Here is a 19,870-nt window from a genome sequence, read left to right as displayed (position 1 = left end):
GTTTTCTGAGGTCACCGTGACCTTGACCTTTGACCTCTGACCACCAAAATCTAATCAGTTCATCCTTCTGAGTCCGAGTGAATGTTAGCGCCAAATTTGAAGTGGAGGCGTTACGGAGATATCGTGTCCACGAGAATGAACCGAACTCCTCCTGAAACGGCAGAGTTGAAAGGTCACACGCGGCGGTGACGATCTGACGTCACTCTGCACACGCTCGTCACATAGCGATCAGGTGACTACGGGCGACATCACAGAACAGACACGAGGAACATCTTCAGAGCATCTATTTGACTGGCAGCTAACTACAAAATCAAACCAGATCCAGAGCGAACCTGCTCTCCTTCTTTAACAACCTCATCACTCACTGTGCTGTGGCCACGACTGAGTGTGTGTGTGTGTGTGTGTGTGTGTGTGTGTGTGTGTGTGTGTGTGTGTGTGTGTGTGTGTTATGTAATGAGCCTGTGGCACAGCAGCCAGGGCGTGTGGAGCACAGAGTGAGTGAATGAGAGGAATGAATGGAGGGATGCAGACGTGCTCGCCGCTCGCAGCAGCTGATGATCCGTCGCTGAGAGACGTGATTTATAGCGGGGCCGAGTGGTTTTCCAGGACGGCGTTCGGAGAGGAGCGGTCAGAGGTCAGAGGGCGCCGTACCTTGACGAAGGCGATGCCGTTGGGTGACACGGTGATGTCGTTGCGGAGCTGGTAGAGGAGCTCGGGAGGAACCCGCAGGGAGGTGCAGCCGAACTTAAACTCGTCAGGCCTGAGACAGAGACACGGGTGTATGAATATCATTCAAGAAAACACATAATCAATCAATCAATCAATCAATCAATCAATCAATCAATCAATCAATCAATCGTTTCGCCCTTTGATTTGGAGAAAGTCTTTGTTCTATTACACAAATTTATACTCGTCCTTTCTGATGAATATCTCTGTAAATGACTGAACAGTATTTACTTCATTCAATAAGTGATTGAATCATTGATCTCTCAGTTTTCAGAAGTGTGTGATCATTAATTAAAAGTCCTAATCATCATCGTGTTAAATATGACACAGATAACGGCTGTAAAAATAAACAAGTAAATGTGTCGTAGTGACAGAAAATGAATCATCTAAAATATATTGTGCTCAAACAAGAGGCCGGTTTCTCTGACTCTGTCAAAAGCAGTTTGGTCCTTGACCCTCTAAAGCCGGACTGTGGGACAAAGAATTCTGGGTAAATTAAGACTTTTTTATTTAAAAAAACCTCAGCAGAAAACGTTTTAAATTTTAATCTTTAAAAACTCTTTCCCTTCTCTTCGCTCTCTCCGTAACGATGTGAACAAACCACAGTCTGAACCATGATCCTCTGCTGGTTGCCGGGTGCTGCAGGTGTCATCGACAGGCTGTTGGGTCGTATATTGTTTTGGACGTTTGAGTCGATAAAGTTACACACAGAAAAAAAAACCTGTTGCATGAAGCTGCTTCTGTGTTTTATAAAGAAAAGAAAACTAGTTTCAGAACTGAAGACAATCTCCAGCTGTCCTCCGAGCTAATTTGTAAGTCGGAGCCAGCGAGGGTCTGCGGGGCACTTCTCTGCTAACATATGCATATCGGAGGGAGCGGATCATGGCTACGGCTGTTGCTAAGCAACTACAATAATCCTGCCAAAAAAGTTTAGATCTGCTGTGACTTGCAGAGAGCTCTGAGGTGTGAACAACACGCCGAGCTCTCAGCACGTCGGCTCCATTAAAAATAATGAGGGGAGGGAGGCGGCGCCGGAAGGACGCTCTCCTAAACCAGAACACGCCGTGGGTCTGGGGGTCCTTACGTGCCGAGGCTGTCCATGTGGCCGAGGCAGGTGGAGTAGCAGTAGTTGTACGCGATGACGATGGAGGGGTAGAGCGACTGGAAGTCCAGTACGACCAGTGAGTTGCTGTAGAAGCGCGACTCGGGCTCCATGACCAGCGGGAGGCACTGCGGCGCCCTCTGCTGGGCTCGCTGCTGCACGCTGGGCGTCACGGGGATGTAGTTCAGAGGCTTGGCCACACGCAGCATCATGGACTCGACGCGGTACTGCAGGGAAAGGAAGAGGAAACAGTGATATATCAAAGCGTTATTTCTTTCTTCTGTCTATCACTCACTCGTCTTCGAGTCAGTGGATCCACCTGCGGCTCTGACAGCTTCATCGGTCCCGCCAGGATTTATTTTTTGGGATTGTTGCGACTAAAATACCTGATTTCTTTTCTTAAAGGTTACAATGTTTTTAGGTTTGTGTGACTGTGATGACGTTTGACCAAATTTGAGGAAAAGGACTGGTTGAATTTGTGTTTATTATTGCGACATTGCGACTTTCTGGAGGGACTGATTTAAGACTACAGAGCAGAAACCTGAGGGTGTGTGTGTGTGTGTGTGTGTGTGTGTGTGTGTGTGTGTGTGTGTGTGTGTGTGTCGGTACCTGTGAACCTCGGGTCAGAACGTGGAAGAACTGAATCCCGAACAGTCTGGCCAGCTCGCTGGTTCTGCCGATGATGTCGTGCTGCTGCAGAAGCTGCATGGTGCCACACACTCGGCTCACGTAGTGGTCGACCGTCTTCCACCTACACACACACACACACACACACACACACACACACACACACATTATACAAGGACAGACTTTGTACTACATTTGTTTTCTGAAAGTTGAAATAAACACGTTCACACGTACGACGCCGTGTGGTACAAACCTGTATAAGTGTGTGCTGTGGTCAAACCAGTCGGACAGCGTGCGGGGACTGTAGAGCGGGAAACGCTGGTGCAGCACGTGGAACGCCACGTTCTCAAAGCTGTAGTTGTTCAAAGTCACCTGTTAATGTTGAAAATAATAAAAAATATTTTAACGAAGTATCGGGAGAAAAGTCGCTCGAATTCAAAGTTATTTGTACAGAAACATCTCATACCAAAGCAGATCAAAGTGATTCACAAGAAAAGAATAAATATAAACACACACACACACACACACACACACACACACACACACACACACAGAGTAGGGTCCAAACGTCTGTGTGGTAATTTGAGAAAACGCTTGACTGGAGAGGAAAGAGTGAGATCAGCTGGGACGGTTCACTGACAGCATGTCTGATACACGCCGAGGAGCCAGAACACCGAGTGCTTTGAAGACCAGGAGGAACATTTTAAACAAACAGCAGGACGCCGACCGAGTTCTGGATAAGCTGTAATCTATGATCTGATAAACAGAGAGGACGGCAGTAATCCGTCTCTGAGTCAGAGAGCCTCCGACTCCAGAAATATTCCGGCGCTGGAGAAAAAGGCGACGTTGATGACGGTGTTGATGTGGTCAGTCACCCGAGGTTACCCGTGGTGGAGTAGGTGGAAAATAACACGCGGCATCGTCCGCCATAATGTACAGTTTGTGAAACGCCCTGAGTTTCCTCGTCTAAATCATACGTCTGAATCCTTTATGACAGTGGCTCCGAACATTTACGTCTTCTGAGCCCTGAAAATGAAACGTTTACTTATAACCACTGCAGACAGACGGACGGACAACAAGCTGAAACATAACGCCTCCGGCTCTGACTGTCGCCGCAGCAGATCCTCGTAGTCGTATCCCTCCGCCGCTCAGACTAGTTCCAGGTTCCATCCTTGAGTCACAGAACGCATGAACTATCTGTGTGAAATTTTGTCATAGTTTCTGTGTGAAGTCTTGAGTAATGGCTAAGAAGTGCTGTCTGAAGTCACACTGATCTTGACCTTTGACCTTTAACCACCAAAATCTATTCATCCTTTAGCCCCAGTGAATGTTTGTGCCAACGGACGGACGGACAGTGCGACAACAAACATGCCTCCGGCTCTGGCTGTCGCCGGCACAGAGGAATAAAAATCAAGTGATGGTGAGAATCCTGACTTCTAGAGAAATCAGGTCACAGCTCAAACAGTGTGTGTGTGTGTGTGTGTGTGTGTGTGTGTGTGTGTGTGACGGGTGGAGGTCACACTGGGACACCTGCCTCAGTCTTCATCACCCTCCACAGATTGATGATGACGCGTCCGACGACGTGGATCTCCGTCATGGTGTCGGCTCCGTACTCGTCCGTGTCTGCGCCGAAGCGGTTCTCTCTGGAGTCACCTGAGGACACGAGCCAGACAGACAGCCAATTACAGAAGAGGAGGAGGAGGAGGAGGAGGAGGGGGAGGGGGGAGGAGCTGACAGAGGCTCTCGACTCAGCTGCTACACACACACACACACACACTGTAAAAAGACCCAAACACACATTCACACAAACAAATGCAGGTTCCTGAGATATCGAGTCCACGAGAACGGACAACTGGAAAACAACATGGCCTCCGGCTCTGACTGTCGCAGGCGTGGAGGAATAAAAACTACATATAGCACCTTTGACCTTCTACATTAACTACTGGCGTCGGCGGCGAGCGGCCCCTACCTGGCACTCGTGACAGCTGCTGACACAGGTCCACTCCGAGCACGGCGGCGCGCTGCAGCAGGTAGCCCCAGGATCGCATCTGCACCTCGTATCCTAACAGGATGTCTGGGTCGAACCTGACGAGAGCGCAGCCATGTTAACACAGACGTTTCAGTTTTAAGATCAAAAAATATATAATTATCTCCTACACACACACACACACACACAAACACACACACACACACACACACACACCTCCTCATGATGCTGATCAGCTCCTGCAACAGCATCTTCTCATCAGTGGCACATTTGACCTGCAGCCCAGAGACGCCCGACCTGACCAGCAGGGGCGCTGTTCCTCTGTCACCTGCTGAACACATTTAAAGAACAGACTCATCGATCTGACACGACCACAAACACCTCAGAGAAATCACACACGAAGACTTAAAAGGAAGCGATATCTTCACCTCCGTCTCTGCTTTGATAGTCTTTGTCCACCACAATGGCACCGGTCAGCTGTGTGCTGTCGACATCAGGCAAGGGGGCGTCAGAGCTGAGGCAGTAGAATAAGGCACATATGGGGTCGAACTCGGGGTCAGGCTCCAGGTCGCGACGAGTTCTTGCATGGAGCTCCATGCCCATCAGGGTTAGGTACTGGACCTGAGGAGGAGGAGGAGAGACATCAGTTTGTGTCTTAAGTCTGCCGCCTCCTGAAACCATATGTGAACCTGCTGGACTTATTTCTAACTGAAGCGATATCAAATGGAAGTCAAGTGGATACGAATATCTAAATATATATATCTATATATATATATAGATATATATATATGGTTTCAGTATTTGACACTTTGTGATTGGTGCTACTAAAGTATTGCGGCTCAAAACGCAGCAATTTAAAATAATAATAATAATAATGAAATAAAGAAATCAACTCACTCTGATTTCTCTGATATGAGCGGAGTTCATTAACTAAAGAGAGTCCAGGAGCAGCTCACCTCATGCAGAGCTTTGGCTTCCTGTAAGTTCTGCATGCTGACTTTGAAGCCGTAAGAGTTGGCTATGCTGGGCCCTTCGATCTGGGAGTTTTCTTTCTTTGGCACGTTCAGAGCAGCAAACTGGTTCTGTGGACGACCAAAGAGAATATGAGGAAAATCCAAAATGAACAAAGCAGACGCTTCAGACGGAATCGGGTTCAAACTGATGAAGCAACGAGAAGATGCAGAGGTCTGCACTGGTTTTTCTAACCAGGCCGAACTGGTGAAATGGTGGTTTATGTGTGTGTGTGTGTGTGTGTGTGTGTGTGTGTGTGTGTGTGTGTGTGTGTGTGTGTGGGGTCTGACCTTTATCTGTGTGGTCAGTAACACTCTCCTCAGCGGGTCCGGCTGACTCGTCCTCCTCCAGTGAAGTCTCTGAGAGCCGTGACTCTCTGCAGCAGGAAAGAAACAGACGAATGAGGCGATGGCAGGAAGCAGAAATGCGCGACGACGTCGGTCTGAGTTGAAACTCTTGTGTTCGTAAGACGGATCAAATGACTGATTTCTTACCCTGGGAGATGGGCGTGCTGCACACGGGCTCCACGTCTTCCTTGCTCCTCCGCCTCCTCCTCGAGAAGGGGGTGCTGTGAAGGAGATGGGGACTACTCCTGCCATCTTCGCCATTACTGCTGACAGGGAGGCGCGAGGGACTGCGGTTCTCTCCGAGCCGCTCCGGGGAGTTAGAGAGCCGAGGTGACGGCGGTTCTGGAGAGATTTCACTCTGCCTGTTTGAGCCGAGCTGGTCTGGGCCTGAGGGGCTGGGCTGACGGGACTGCTGCCACGGAGGCAGCTCGGGGGACTCTGGAGAGGTGGTTTTATCATCATCATCATCATCATCACCATCATCACCTTTGCCTTGTTCCTCCTGCTCAAGATCCACAGCTCCTTCATCTGAGACTGGACTCACCTGTGAGGATTTACTGTGAGAGCCTGTGTTCTTCAGAGGAGATATGAGTAAGGACAAACTCCGCTTCTTCCTCCTCTGAGGCCTGACACCGGAGAGGTTCCCGCACAGCTCCACCTTCACCGATGGCTGCGCGCTTCTCTCCGGGTTCTCCTCCTCAAAATCCAACCCAGCCCTCCCGTTGTTCTTCAGCAGCCCCGTGTCTCTCCTCCACTTCTGCAGACACTCGTACTGTTTCCTGGCCTCCAGCCACAGACTCACGCGCTCTCGGCTCGGTGGGTTTTTGCAGGGCAGAAGAATCACCTTCTTGTCGCCGGCTGAGGACGGGTCGCGTCGGGCCGGCTCTTTGCTCGCCTCCGAGGCTCCCTGCGCTTGGGAACATGAGGTAATATTGGCGGCGGGGTGCGTCATGGCGGAGAAAGCCGTCTTCCAGAAGCAGAGGCCCTCCAAAGAGAGCTCTCCGCTGAACTCTGCTAGCTCCTTCGTCAGTCTGGTGCCCACCGTTAGCTTACGGCCGCCAACCTCCCTGGAGCAAAGACAGAGAGTTTAATTATATCATTAACATTACTGTGATAGAATCAAACTAAATCTATTAATGAATCATCCGCAATATATTGATCAAATAAAGCAGTTTTACACATTTCATTCCTCATAAAGCAAGCCAGTCGTTTTGAATATTTTTACCTTTGACATTGTTATTCATATAGAGGCAATAATACATTTTAAGCGTCACCATTTTATCTGAGCCACAGAAAGTGGAGAAGCCATCTTTCGAGGAGTAAGAGGCTCTGGAGTCAGATGACTAAGTAAACAGTATTATTTTGAGGTACTTGTACTTTACCTGAGTGCTTCCTTCTCCACTACATCTAATCTATCCGCTGTACTAAATGTGATGATGCTGCATGTGATGATATATAAAATGTCTGGTTGCTGGTGTGTACAGTCTTACATTGGTTTCCCCGGGGCGTCGGAGGGGTCGCTGCAGAAGGGCTCTTGGAAGGTCGCCTCCGACATCTCCAGGTCCAGCAGAGTGTTGAGGATCTCCTCCCGACTCGGAGGGGACATGAGGGGCTTGAGGACGTGGGCTCCGCCTCCCGCCCCCCGCAGCAGCTGGCTCGCCCTCACCTGGGATAGCGAGCCGACGGAGCGGGGGGAGCTACTGGGCGTGGTGGACGTCAGTCCATCCATGCCCTCCAGGAGATCCCCCGTCGGTGAGCCCTCGTGGTCGACGAAGGAGGCGGAGCTTAAAGGCAGCGGCAGGACGGGCTCGAAGACGGAAAACAGCAGCTCTTTTCTCTCACAGTGAAAGTCTTGAAAGGGGCTGAGGCTGTGGGCTTTACATAAAGAGAGGTCCCACTCTCTGCTCTTGATCCGCTCAGAGTCAAGGAACGTGAGGTGATTCGACGCGGACTCCTTGTTCTCGGGTCTGTCGAAGAGGTCGGGGCTCGCGGGCGTCGCTTTGTGCCAGTCTGAGCCCCTTTGAAGCTCCTCCCCACAGACAAACAGCCTGTCCAGTTTCTTCTCGAAGCCCAGGCTCTGAGCGCACACGGCCTCCTGGCTCACGTCACTCAGGAACTTGACAGGTAGATTTTTATCAGTCAGGACAAACTGGCTGCCGCTGTACGGGCTGGAGAACTCCGTCTGATCGATAGCGTTGATATCGAACGTGTAGTTGTGCGGGAGCTCCGGGGACAAGCTGTCCTCTATGAAGTTACAAGCGTCCAGGCCCGGGTCTGACAGAAAGAGGGGGCAGTCGTCCGACACGTTGCCCTCCTGCTTCACTGTCGGATCTGGCTGAGTGCCGCTCGTCTTGCCTTTCCTGATTCGGGGCTTTTTACTCTTGGGGGTGGCAGGTTTCGGCGCCCTGGGTTTACGCTGAGAGGCGGAGGGAGCTTTTCTGGATTTGGCTGGTTTAGCTGTAGGATCTAGCAGCGCTGCGGCCTGAGCCATGGCAGTGGAGTGGCTGTGTGCACCGACCACTTGTCGGGGAAGCGTCTGTCCCTGCTGCCTCTTCTGGAGAAGCTGCTTGAGGACAGTCAAGCCGGAGGGGGTGTCACACAGAGCGGGGATCTCCCCGTTCTTAGGGCCTGAGTGTGGGGAGGCTTCTTTACCGTCTTCCAGTAAGAGTCGACCAGCCAGGGGAGGCGGAGGAGCCGCGCACTCCTCCTGTGACGCCTCCGCCTTCACCACAGCGGTCTGGCAGCTTTGCTGCTTCACATGAGGTGAGAGGCTTCGGTTGACCTCCATGATTGAAGTCTCACAGTCCTCCACCTTTGGCTCTACGGACCGGGCGTCCGAGCTGGAGTCTGGTGTGGGTGGAGTCGGGACGGCGCCCTGGCTGTTGCCGTCTGTGCTCACCGCCCGCTGAAATGGAGGCAACTCCTGAGAGGAGCTCTCAGAAGGAGGCGGCTCATCCTCCGGGAAGAGGAGCTGAGAGCCGTCTTTACTCGACTCAAGGCTTTTGGGTTCTGCCGTCTTCTTTTTGCGGGTCCTCTTCGGTTTGGTTGCGGTTGCGGGACTGTTGCTAGGACCTTCGACCACACCTTTAGTTTTCTTCCTCTGTCTCGCAGCAGCCGCTCTGGGCTCTGCTTCCTCTGGAGGCTTGGTGGTCGACTTGTTTACTTTCCTTCTACTTTCTGCAGGTTTCTTACAGCGGGCAGTTTGACGCTTGTTTCGCGCTCCTGTGGTTGAAGACGCAGCGCGCGGCTTGTGAAAAGCGGAGCTAAGACACGGGTCGCTGAGCGGGTTTATCAGCTGTTCGGAGCCGTCCATAAGAGGGTCGCTCGGGGACCAACAACGGGGGGGCGTCAAGTCCGTGGGGCTCGGGGATTGATCGGAGAGGTATCCCAACTCCACCATGACATCCGTATACTCAACGTCATGGTCATCGGCTAGCTCGCAGTAACATGGGCGAGGGGGCGGTAGAGAGGGGAGGATCGGACCTCTCTGACAGCCTTTAGTCCTTCTGACCCCTTCGCCCTGCCTGACTCGAGGTCTGGAGACGCTGCCGGCCGTCTTCTTATTGGTGGCGTTGACCTTTGTCTTTCGTTTGGGGTGTTTCTTGGCCTTGGGCTCGGCGACGGGGAACCTGACCGCAGTGGATTCCGGCACTTTGGGCCAGAAATCCTTCAGAGGCGCCAGTTTATTGTACAGATCCAGTTTCCCCGGCGTCAGCAGCACCAGCGGCTCCTCGGCGTTCACCTTGGACATCTTCACCAGCATGTTCTTCTGTCCTTTGAACCTGTTGATAATAATGTACTTGATGATGATGGGGGGTTCTTTCTTGCGCCGTTTCTGGTACTTCGCCTCCTGCACGCCGAGGACAACGCTGTCCTTGACCTTGCCGCTGTCCTTGACGGCGGCTGGGTTTTTTGAACGAGCAGCACCCGAGTGTTCTCCGTCCTCGTCGTCGTAGATCATTTTCCGTTTGGCCCTCAGGGTGTATTTACTCCCGGGCAGAGCTGAAGGTTTGGTGCAGGTGACTTTAGCGGATAAATCTTGCAGCGGGCTTAACCTGTCCTCCGCCGTGTCTGTAGCTTCTTCGGAAAGACAGGAAACGGCGGTGGAGTTGGAGAGAGCGGGCTCGGGAGCCTCTGGCTCTGTCCTTTCAGTTTCAAACCCGTCCTCCAGTTCTGGCTCCTCCTGTGCCGCCGTCTGTCCCTCTGTGACGGGCTCATCCTGAACCGGCTCTGCCTCTTCGGCCCTTTCGTCTGGAGGTGGCATCTCTGCGTCCACAGCAGCGGTGATTGAGGTGAAGCTGTCAGAGGTAGAGCTTTCAACTGTGTTTAATTTGTTCCTCTGTCCCGTCATCCCTAACCTTCTTTTATTCACTTTTAGCCTGGACCTGCGAGGCTGGGCTTCCACCGACTTGCTGCACGAATCCGTTAGCTTCTTGCTCCCAGCTTTTTTCCGACTGAGGCAGTTAGAGAGGATGACGCTGGGAAAGAACTTGTAGTGCGCTTCCTGCTGGGCCACGATAGTCTTCTCCGTCTTATTTTCCTGATAGTCCTCGTACCTGATTTTGAGTTCGCCGACGTCACCCTCCTCGCTGTCCTGGCCCATCTCTTCCTCCTGCGGATCGAGGAACTCCCTCTCCTCCATGGGAGACGGGGCGGACGACATGTTCCTCAGGATGGGGCTTTTACCGTCCTTCTGGCTCAGCTCCAGCTCCGTCTTGGCCGAGCAGTTCCTCAGCTCGGAGTAACAGAGAGAGAAGGTCCGGTGGTTCTGGAGAATGGACAGACAGTTTGTTTCTACATTCTTTATGCTGCTGTACTTCTTCCTGCTTTTGGTGACTTGTCCGTTACCAAACGGGAAACTTTCTAATTCTGTCTTATCCAAGGCTATAGAGGTTTTCTTGTCATAGGTGTACAGGGGCTGGATATCCTCTTTGTTTACACAGGGCGACGCCTCGGGGTGGTTGGCTATTTTGCAGGGGATGGGGTGTTTGACCGGCGGGATGTAGGGGATTTCTTTATTAACCCTGAACCCCGTTGAACATTCACTGCTGCTGTCCTGGCTGCTTTTTAATTGAAAGTGCTTGTCGAGCGGCTGCTCCGTGTCCAGCACATGAACCGGTCTGTGCTCCGGGTGCTTGTACTCCAGAAGGGTCTTGGCCGAGGAGGGCGGCTCCAGGTGAACCGTCTCCCCGGGGAAGGGGTTCCTCTTTCCAAGCATCTTTTCTGCGACTATGAGAGAAGACTGAGTCCTGGAGCTGCTGTCCGTTAACGAGGAATCTACGGAAGCAACAGAAGAAGAAGAAGAAGAAGAAGAAGAAGAAGAAGAAGAAGAAGAGGACCGTCAGTCAGCAGATGCAAGAAATAGATTTAAACCTAGTGTTAAATACATGTTCATTTACATTCAGCAATTTTTGTTTCTCATTTGTTATTATTATTATTATTATTAAACTGTACTTTATCAGATGCAAAAAATAAAAAAAGCATATCAGTATTTTATATATATATATCAGCCATCAAATACATATCGTGCAGTTACAGTTTCCCAGTGTTAATTGTTCATTTATCTCTTGATGTGTGTTTTTACATCAAAATCTGTGTATTTTCTCTTGCTATTCCTCTCGTCCCCTAAACTATAAATCCTGTCGGTCGCCGTGCTGGATCCATGAGCGAGCGATCGAATATCGTTTCCCCCCTTTCCTCTCGACCCGTGGTTAAGAAGGAAAATGTCTGGAGTTCGCTCATTTTGCTTTTTCATGCCAAAACAAACAGGAAGCGGCAGGGACAGACAGTGATGCAGAAAACATGAAGGAATCAGGGAGGAAAACGTGGAGTTTGACCTCGGTTTGGTCTTTTGTCACCTCTGAATGAAACATGTGCAAGTGTGAGGAAAGTGTGAGAATGTGCTCTGTTCAGCAGCGGTTTGATTCCCAGACTATGATCTGCACGTCTTCCTCCTACTCTCTCCCTGTATTTCCTTCGGTCTCGACTGTCTCCATCAAAGAAATGTAAATTACAGATAAATACAGATAAATATGCAGCGTAATAAGCCTTTAACTTCCACCACGTACCAAACTCTGCCTCCACAGCCACTGCAACGTTTCTGAAGAGTTCATTCAACTCCAGATCATCATTTAAAACCCCAACGTCCTGTATCATCCAGCATTAAATCAAATCTCCCCCAAAATGAAATTGGATCATGCAGCTAAGACCTGGTGTCAACCCAGATGTTTATTGTGCGGCCGCTGTCAGGTCCGTACTGTGATATCCTCCATGGGACATGAATCAGCAGGAGATGTAAGATAAGCATCAAAGCAATCTGACATTTAAGTGCCGTCTCTGTGTGTCTCAGCGTGAGATGACTCACCGCTGTTCTCGTCCGCCGCCCCGTCGAGCTGGGGGATGGACAGGTTGGCGAAGAGAGAGTTATTCCCACTCCACTCCATGTCCTCATCAGAGGACTCCTGCTGCTCCTCGCTGAAGCCGTCCTCTGCCTCCCTCACACCGGGCCTGCACACACGGGAATGACAGGAGCACTGATTAAACGCTGCACGGGCACAGATCACTGTGGACGACCTTCATGCGACTGCTCGCCGTCGGCTGGCTCGTGTTTCAATGGGGACGGTGAAACATACATTTTCTTTCATTTATCTCAATGACAGACTCATTTTGACGCCAATTCGATCGCTTCGATTGTTTGGTTTAGAGTCCTGTGAGATCAATGATGATCAGACAATCAGGTGGATTTCAGGTGAGCATGCATTCACCTTCCTGCTTCCTGTTTCTGACTCATCTGTGCAGTCTGAGGTTTTAGCTTCGCAGAAATGGTAATGAAAACATGTCGTGTGAGCAGTGTTTCTTTTCACATTTAAGTTTAGAACTTGGGAACGTTCCCATGTTCTGCCTACACCTGTTTTAAATTCATCGTCTCTGAGCAGGTTCACAACAACAGACGTGCCTCTGTAAGGACGACCTCTGAGGAGCCTCGTTGTCCCACCGCTGTGACATTATCACGCTGAGCTCTGCCTCCGCTCTGTCCAGCTCCGGCTCCGCCTCCTCCTCGTCACTGTTGCAGTGGTAGCTCCTGGCGCCGGGAAGAGACTGGGGCTGGGAACTCTGCCCGACGGGGGTCCTGCAGAAACCATCGTCCTCCAGGCCGGCCAGCAAATCAATGATGGCGTGGTCTTGGCTGCTGTCTGCACAGACAACAAAAGCAAAGCATTTAAATCACATTTTATCAATTAGCTGCAAGGAACAACTTTAAATGTGGCTAATCGATCAAATCAAGCCTATAAATTGCCTTGAAAAATAAAATAGTATGTCCACAGACTGTCAACAGAAAAACCAGACGATTTATGATGGAAACAGGATTTTAAATATTGTAATATATGTTTGAGGAGAATATCAGACGGTGAGCAGATCAGAGCTGTGTCTGGATCGTACCTAACAGAGGTGAGTGGTTGGATGTTTGGGAGAGCGGGAGGAAGGTCTGACTGTTCTCCAGGAGACTCAAGATGGCCTCCTCATCAACCACAGCCTCCTCCGGGATTTTACCGCTGTTCCTCACAGAGTCTGGAGGAGGAAAAGCAGAAGAAGAAAAAAAGCAGTTAGCACATTTTGATTGAAACAGCGTCGAAGATCCATCAACACACACACACCAGGGCGGCATCGGCCCTGTGTGAGGTCAGTGTGTATGCCACTGGCTGGAGAAACGTCAGTCTCAAGAAGAAGAAGAAGAAAAAGAAGAAGAAGAAGAAGAACATTATTTAAACATGGTGTTATGGGTTAGCCTTTAGCATAGCTGTAGCTGCTCAGTATATACGAGCTCTACCAGCTAACACGTAGCTCCTCACAAATGTAACTAGCCGCTGCGGCTACGGTGAGCAGGTTCTTTCTTCCTCACCTGGCTGCGAGTCCCTGTGCACCTCCACAGCGTTGGCAGGAGTGCACAGCGGTCCCTCTGGGGTCAGGAGGTCAGAATGGAGAGTGAGGTCACCGGGTAAATCCTCGTGGTCGTCCTCCCCGTCGCCCACAGACGAAGCTTGTGTTCTGAGCAGAGAGACGATATAAATTCATTTCTGCACGATGGTGAATAATAATAATGATAATAATAATAATGAATAGGTAATTTTACGGCTCCGAGCTTCAGATACTGGGAACAAACTGGGTGCCACTTTACAATAAGACTTCCCTTATAAAGGATTTATAAATGGTTTATAATTAGGTTCTTAATTTGCTTGCTAACACTTTATAAATCATAAATAAACAATTATAAACAAGTTATAACACAGTTTTAATACATTGATGCAGGCGGAGTTAGCACCATTTATAACAGGTAAAAGGAGCCTTGTAGTAACTCAGTAATAAATGATTTGTTTTAAACTTTACAATAAGGCATTTTACCAGGTATTAATGTTTGTAACTAAATGGTTGTAAAAATGAGATGAAACATATTTGTATCGTATATATTTTCTATTTATTGTTTTCTATAATATTTATTCACATTTTATTGTAAATATTTTTTATCTTATTGTTATTTTTTCTATTTATAGCTGTTTCATCTTTGTTTATATTTCTTTGTTATATTGCTTTGTCTATAAAACACTGAAGCAAATTCTTTTTATGTTGAAAACCTACTTGGCGATAAACCTGATTCTGATGTGAGGCTCACTATTTGGCAAGGAACAGATCACTGTTGCCCTTTTATCCTAATGTGTTATAACAGCTTATAAAAATGTTAAACTAATAATAAACTAGTTATAAACCATTCACAAATCCTTTATAAGGACTGCAGACTAATTCTCCCATTTGGCCTGAATGAGTCACGAAGCAGAGGACCTGCTGGTATCTGCCTCACGCCGTCGTGTTTTATTAGCATCTCTTTACTCTGGGTCTTAATCAGGGGAAGTGATCTGTTTACTCTGTGTATGTGTACACAGAGCTGCAAGTGTGTGTGTGTGTGTGTGTGTGTGTGTGGCTGCACAAGTGTGGAGAGTGTCTCTCATCTGATAAGTGTGTGTGAGTATGTGTGAGTATATGTGTGTGTGTGTGTGTGTGTTTGTGTGTGTGCAGCTAAGTGCGGTGCGTCTGTGTGTTGGAGAGGGAATATGAATGGAAAACGGGCAGGCAGCCAAGAGTGCTCTCAGCAACAAGCTGCCTATCATGCTCCTTTACCCATACTGCCCTGCTGCATCGCCTAGCAACTCACTACCACTTAGTGACTCTGAAATATTGAAATGAAGAGTGAGGATGGGGCGGGCGGGCGCCACTTGCAAGTGGAACAATTTTCCCAGGAATGATGATTAAAGAAAAGAAAGAAAGAAATGGATTTCTGCACTGACTCGAACCCTGTGTGAGGAGGGATCTGATCAGAGCCTCGTGCTCCGCAGGTTGCAGGTTTAAATCCCACAGCGAGCAGGAGGAAGTGAATGTTAAATGCCCTCGAGCCGCTGACTCCTGACTGCGGGCGAGCGTTATCACCTTCTGCAGGATAAATTCAACCGTGGAAAGACGTTCTGATGAAACACGCTGCAGCACTTGAAGTCACAGTCACATGACCAAACGTTCACTCTCTTTAAAATGATGAATGAGCTGAGGACGAATGATAAAAACCCAAACGGGTAGCGAGGCTGATGGATGATGAATGATTTTCCGTGGCGACGAGCGACGAACACACGACTGTAACTGAACCAAATCAGCGTTTTGGAGTTTGAGTCATCAGCTGACATTTCTCTGCTGGGACTTCACTGCAGCCTCGTTGTCGTTCAGAGACTTTGTTCTGCCGGGGCGCTCCAGAGAGTCGGTGTGCACGTGCCACTGTCTGGCTGCCTCTTAATTAGTCTGCTGGTTAACGACTTTAGAGGCGACGAGGGAGGGAGCCTGGCAGGCGTCGGGAGATTACAGCGGCGATTAACACATTTCGCTACCATGCCACGCCCCCCCCCTCCCCCCCTCCTCGCTGCCTCTGTTTCACTATGAGGGTTTGAGTGATGGAGATTTTGACCCCCAGCACCATCTCTCTCTAAATATTACAACTTTTACATGTTGTAACATCAGATGAATCATGTGACGCTGGTTCATGTTTTGTTTTTGCCTCGAGGAAACAAAAGCAAAAAAAGAAAAGAAAAAGAAATCTGTTCTTTTCGTTGTTTTTGAATGATATATTATCAGAAGACTCCATCTTCCAAAATATCAGGAAACATTTTTTTCCGCCCGAAACATGAAGGTGTAGCAGCAGGTGAGACGTGGCGAGCGCCGCCGTCGCAACAGCAGGAACAAGCCAACGGCAGCGAGGTGACAGACTGTGTGTGAGTATTAACAGAGACAGTGACCGAGGCGGCCGGGCCCCGGGAGAGCTGCCAGCGAACTGTGTGTGCTCCATCACTCAAGCCCAGCCCCACTGTACAAGGAGAGTCCATGCACCCCCCCCCCCCCCATCCCCCCGACCTCTCCTCTGTTCCCTGTTTGATATCGGAGAGGGTGAATCGGAGCCATCTGGATCTGATGCAGATCACGCACGGCTGCTGAGCCAACTGTACTTTTAGTTGTAACAGGAAATAGTTTCTGCCTAAACATGGTGGGAGTGGGAGGGAGGGGTGTGTGACCTCATCATTTTACTCTCTCCTTCCCCCCTTTCCCACCCGCTCTATACATCTGTTCCGACTCCGTCACTGCCCCCCCCCCCCCCCCCGTCTTCCAACCTCTGCTTTCACTCCCTCGCTCACCGCCCTGAGAGGAAAGAGGAGGCGGACGTGAAGCTGAGACGCCCGGGGAAACTGAGGACATCCGATGGCTTCATCACAGTTCAACACAAAGAACCAAAGAAGAAGAGAAACTTGAGACGACTGTGGTCCGAGACTGTGGGAAACTCGTCTCAAGCATCTTGTGCTTATTATCAAACATTGTTTCTCTTCTTCCAGAAATTCCAGCTCTCTGCAGCGACTCTGGCTTTCCTCCGGGGGGCGGGACGATTGTCCAACAACAACTCTCAGATCTGATTTGTTCTGAAAACGTCTGACGAGCCCCGGCTGTCACCACATCAACAGATCAGATGAAGGATGAACAACTTACACGTCAAACTCGTTCTCCTTCAGAATCTCCTTGAATCTCCTCATGAAGATTTTCTCGCTCTCCGTCGCAGTGACGAACTCGCGATCTGGAACACATCAGAGAAACAACTTCATCATTCCTGGAAACGCTCTGTTCTCGGATTCCAGAGTTACACGGGCCAGAAAGTCTGAGCCACGATTTTGAAACATGTTGGTTAGTGATGTCTGTTCAGTAATAAAATGAGACTGCATGTAAATCTACATTCAGGGGCCTAAACAACAAAACCTTTCCAAACTAAAATCTGTGTAAAACCTGGACACCATCATTTCCTCTCGCTGCACTTCTCAGACCTGGGAACCCTGTGTACTTGGACGTAGTCCTGCACATTTAATCACAACACAGCAGATAAGCCTGCGATTATTTATTACCCCCCCATTTCCACGAGAACTCCCTGTGTGCGGCGATAAGTCAGAGTTTTGCAAGATTAAAGTTCGTGTATTGCCGCTCACACAGGCAGCTTTAAGACTGATGCCTCTGTGACGCGTGGAGGTAATGGAAAACGTCGTCTTTCACTGGAATAAGGCCTCGACAACAAAACTAAGACAGATGTGATAGCCGGATAATGAGGATCCAGACATGATGAAACAATACAGTTAGCCACAAAAGAGTTTGTGTCGCCCGAAAACACTGTCACGACCATCAGAGAGAGCAGAGAGGCCGGCGCCACTGAAATGAAAACAGCTCACTTCGGCTCTGCTAAAGCTTTAAATGCAACTTCTTTCTATTATCTGCCAACACCAATTCATTTCAAACCATCCACTCTCTTAAACAAGACAACAGTTCAGCCACATCGGCTAAACCAGGAGCTCCCGGCCTCGTTTTGGTTACTCACATTTAAAAAACACGGACAGACCTAAACACTCAGGTAAAGTCCTCCCACAGGTGTTGACCTCTCGTACTGATGACCTACTTTAAAATCAGTGAATTATTGTTTTCTAGATCATGTAAGTCATTGATCCATGTGTTTGAAAGACCTCCTCTTGATAATGAAGACATATGATGATGAAATAATCATCAACACCATGACTGAGTGTTTCCACTAATGACCAACTTGCGCTCCCGTCAGTGCAGAGAGAGAGAGTTAGCATTAGCTCAACCGCTAACACTGTGTCAGCTACAAGCTAACAAACAACATGAACATGTAGAAGATGCTAACTACGCTAACAGCTCTGATTCTGGTCCCAACAGATTATTCTAAATCCTAAATAATAAGCAACTGTTGGGTTGATGATTTAAACCAATAGTGATTTGCTGTCACAGTTTGTTACTCAGGAATGTTAATTGATATACAGAACATATAAATAATAAAACAACAAAAAGAACTGGTAAGAGAACCGTTAAAGTACTGGATCAATAATGTCCTCACCTTGTGACTCGGGGGTTTCTATCTGGGTGGCCTGGTTCTTCTCCCTCCTCCTCTGCTTCTCGTCCTCCCAGATGGCCTGCAGGCCTGGGTTCCTGCCAATCTGATCTGGACGAGACGAGACGAGTCACAACACGGCGTGTGGGCTGACGATACCATCACACTGTATCACTGTCTTTTTATGGAAGTGTTGAACCCGACGACTAAACATTTCTGGTGCTTGTGTATAAGCTCCGCTGACCAATAAACGTTCAAACCATAAAATTCATCCCATAGATGCTGTAATTCTGTTTTCAGCAGCACAGTTTTAATATACTGTTATAAAGCGGATGGAAAAGCATGAGTCACCACACATGCACTGGCCTGGACTGGCCTCTCATTCTCTTTCTTCACTCTCAGGCAGATGCTTGGTGTGGTTTACCCCTCTGTGTCCAGCCTGATCTAAATCATGTCTTTACCAACGGTTTGCTTCGAATGAAGGGACCAAAAAAAAAAAAAAAAAGATCCAACACTTGTGACTCCAGCTGCGTCTTCAAACTTTCCATTTGTTTAACAGCACAGTTCAGTTTGACACTTCCTGTGGATAGAGACGTTTTTCACTCACAGACAAAGTCAGAAATAAAAGGGCAGATCTTTGACGTCTCAGTGAGGGAGAAGATGGATGTTTAGCTTTGTTATCAACATGTAGTGACTCCTCTTCCAACTCTGATCCAAGCGTTTCTCCCCTAACACTCTCAAATAAACATAATCCAAATGTATCGATGTGAGATTTTTAATAATTATAAACACAGACTGTGAATAAAAAGATGGACGTAGTCTCCCTGACGTCACCCACAGGTTTCTGAAGAGCAGTTTTGAAGCTCAGAGTGAGCTGCTCCGCCGTCGCCATCTTGGCAGTGTCTGACTCCGCCTCTAACTCCCAGCTAATCCAAAAATGGACAAAGAGGAGGGTTTGTGTGTGTGGAGCTGAGACTTCAGTGAACAACTGTTTGTGGCAAGAATATGCTCACCCACCTGTCACTCAAAGAGGCCCCGCCCTCTATTATTCATAACTTTAGTCCTTAATAAAATATAAACAGGTGTCATGAAGGAGGACATGTTGATTTCTGCTGTAAAGTTGGACATTTTAACATGGGAGTCTGTGGGGATTGACTCACTGTTGGAGCCAGACTCTAGTGGCCATTGGAGGAACTGCAGTTTTTAACACGTTTTTTAAGGATGCCGCTTGATGACAAAGCTTGAGGTGAAAGTATCAATGTGCTCAATCCACAGAGAGAAATGCACCTTAAAACGAGCCGTCAAGACTTACCGCACTCAGCATCCAACCTTTTTTTTAACTTTATTAACAACACAGCACCGAGCGCCGGCTTTAAGACCAAAAAAGGTCACAGACACATTCACTAAACCCTGATATTTAAGGACTCTGCAGAGAGACAGATTCCCTCATCTCTGTTAATGTCTCCTTGCGACAGGCTGTGTTAGGTCAGCTCCCCAGTGTTTACGTTGAGGGCTGTTAACGGATTCTGATGTGTGGAGACAGTCGGAGGATCCCAGCAGTAATCTGAACCCTGTTGTACCTCGAGCACAGATGACTCATACAG

The 19,870-nt window shown here is 48.9% G+C and overlaps 1 protein-coding gene across 3 annotated transcripts in view; it reads right to left on the bottom strand.

The window, feature by feature from the left end:
- Nucleotides 1-19,870, bottom strand: part of rev3l (REV3 like, DNA directed polymerase zeta catalytic subunit) — a 52,619-nt gene that overhangs the window by 6,128 nt on the left and 26,621 nt on the right. For 2 of the 3 annotated variants that reach the window (XM_056404617.1, XM_056404618.1), the window contains exons 7-24: nucleotides 18,273-18,377; nucleotides 16,868-16,952; nucleotides 13,701-13,846; nucleotides 13,241-13,369; nucleotides 12,756-12,993; nucleotides 12,165-12,307; nucleotides 7,291-11,077; nucleotides 5,948-6,867; nucleotides 5,744-5,829; nucleotides 5,399-5,524; nucleotides 4,871-5,063; nucleotides 4,659-4,773; nucleotides 4,425-4,540; nucleotides 3,990-4,108; nucleotides 2,709-2,827; nucleotides 2,438-2,579; nucleotides 1,811-2,055; nucleotides 652-760 (exon numbers count right to left, since the gene is read on the bottom strand). In XM_056404617.1, the coding sequence (XP_056260592.1) occupies nucleotides 652-760; nucleotides 1,811-2,055; nucleotides 2,438-2,579; nucleotides 2,709-2,827; nucleotides 3,990-4,108; nucleotides 4,425-4,540; nucleotides 4,659-4,773; nucleotides 4,871-5,063; nucleotides 5,399-5,524; nucleotides 5,744-5,829; nucleotides 5,948-6,867; nucleotides 7,291-11,077; nucleotides 12,165-12,307; nucleotides 12,756-12,993; nucleotides 13,241-13,369; nucleotides 13,701-13,846; nucleotides 16,868-16,952; nucleotides 18,273-18,377 (6,923 nt within the window). The remainder of the gene's footprint in view (nucleotides 1-651; nucleotides 761-1,810; nucleotides 2,056-2,437; nucleotides 2,580-2,708; nucleotides 2,828-3,989; nucleotides 4,109-4,424; nucleotides 4,541-4,658; nucleotides 4,774-4,870; nucleotides 5,064-5,398; nucleotides 5,525-5,743; nucleotides 5,830-5,947; nucleotides 6,868-7,290; nucleotides 11,078-12,164; nucleotides 12,308-12,755; nucleotides 12,994-13,240; nucleotides 13,370-13,700; nucleotides 13,847-16,867; nucleotides 16,953-18,272; nucleotides 18,378-19,870) is intronic. The other variant, XM_056404619.1, reaches the window with a different exon arrangement.

The sequence above is a fragment of the Seriola aureovittata genome, chromosome 19 (genome assembly GCF_021018895.1).
Source record: "Seriola aureovittata isolate HTS-2021-v1 ecotype China chromosome 19, ASM2101889v1, whole genome shotgun sequence".
Taxonomy (NCBI): Eukaryota; Metazoa; Chordata; class Actinopteri; order Carangiformes; family Carangidae; genus Seriola; species Seriola aureovittata.
The sequence above is the reverse complement of the archived record's forward strand: the minus strand, read 5'-3'. Positions and strand labels throughout refer to the sequence as shown.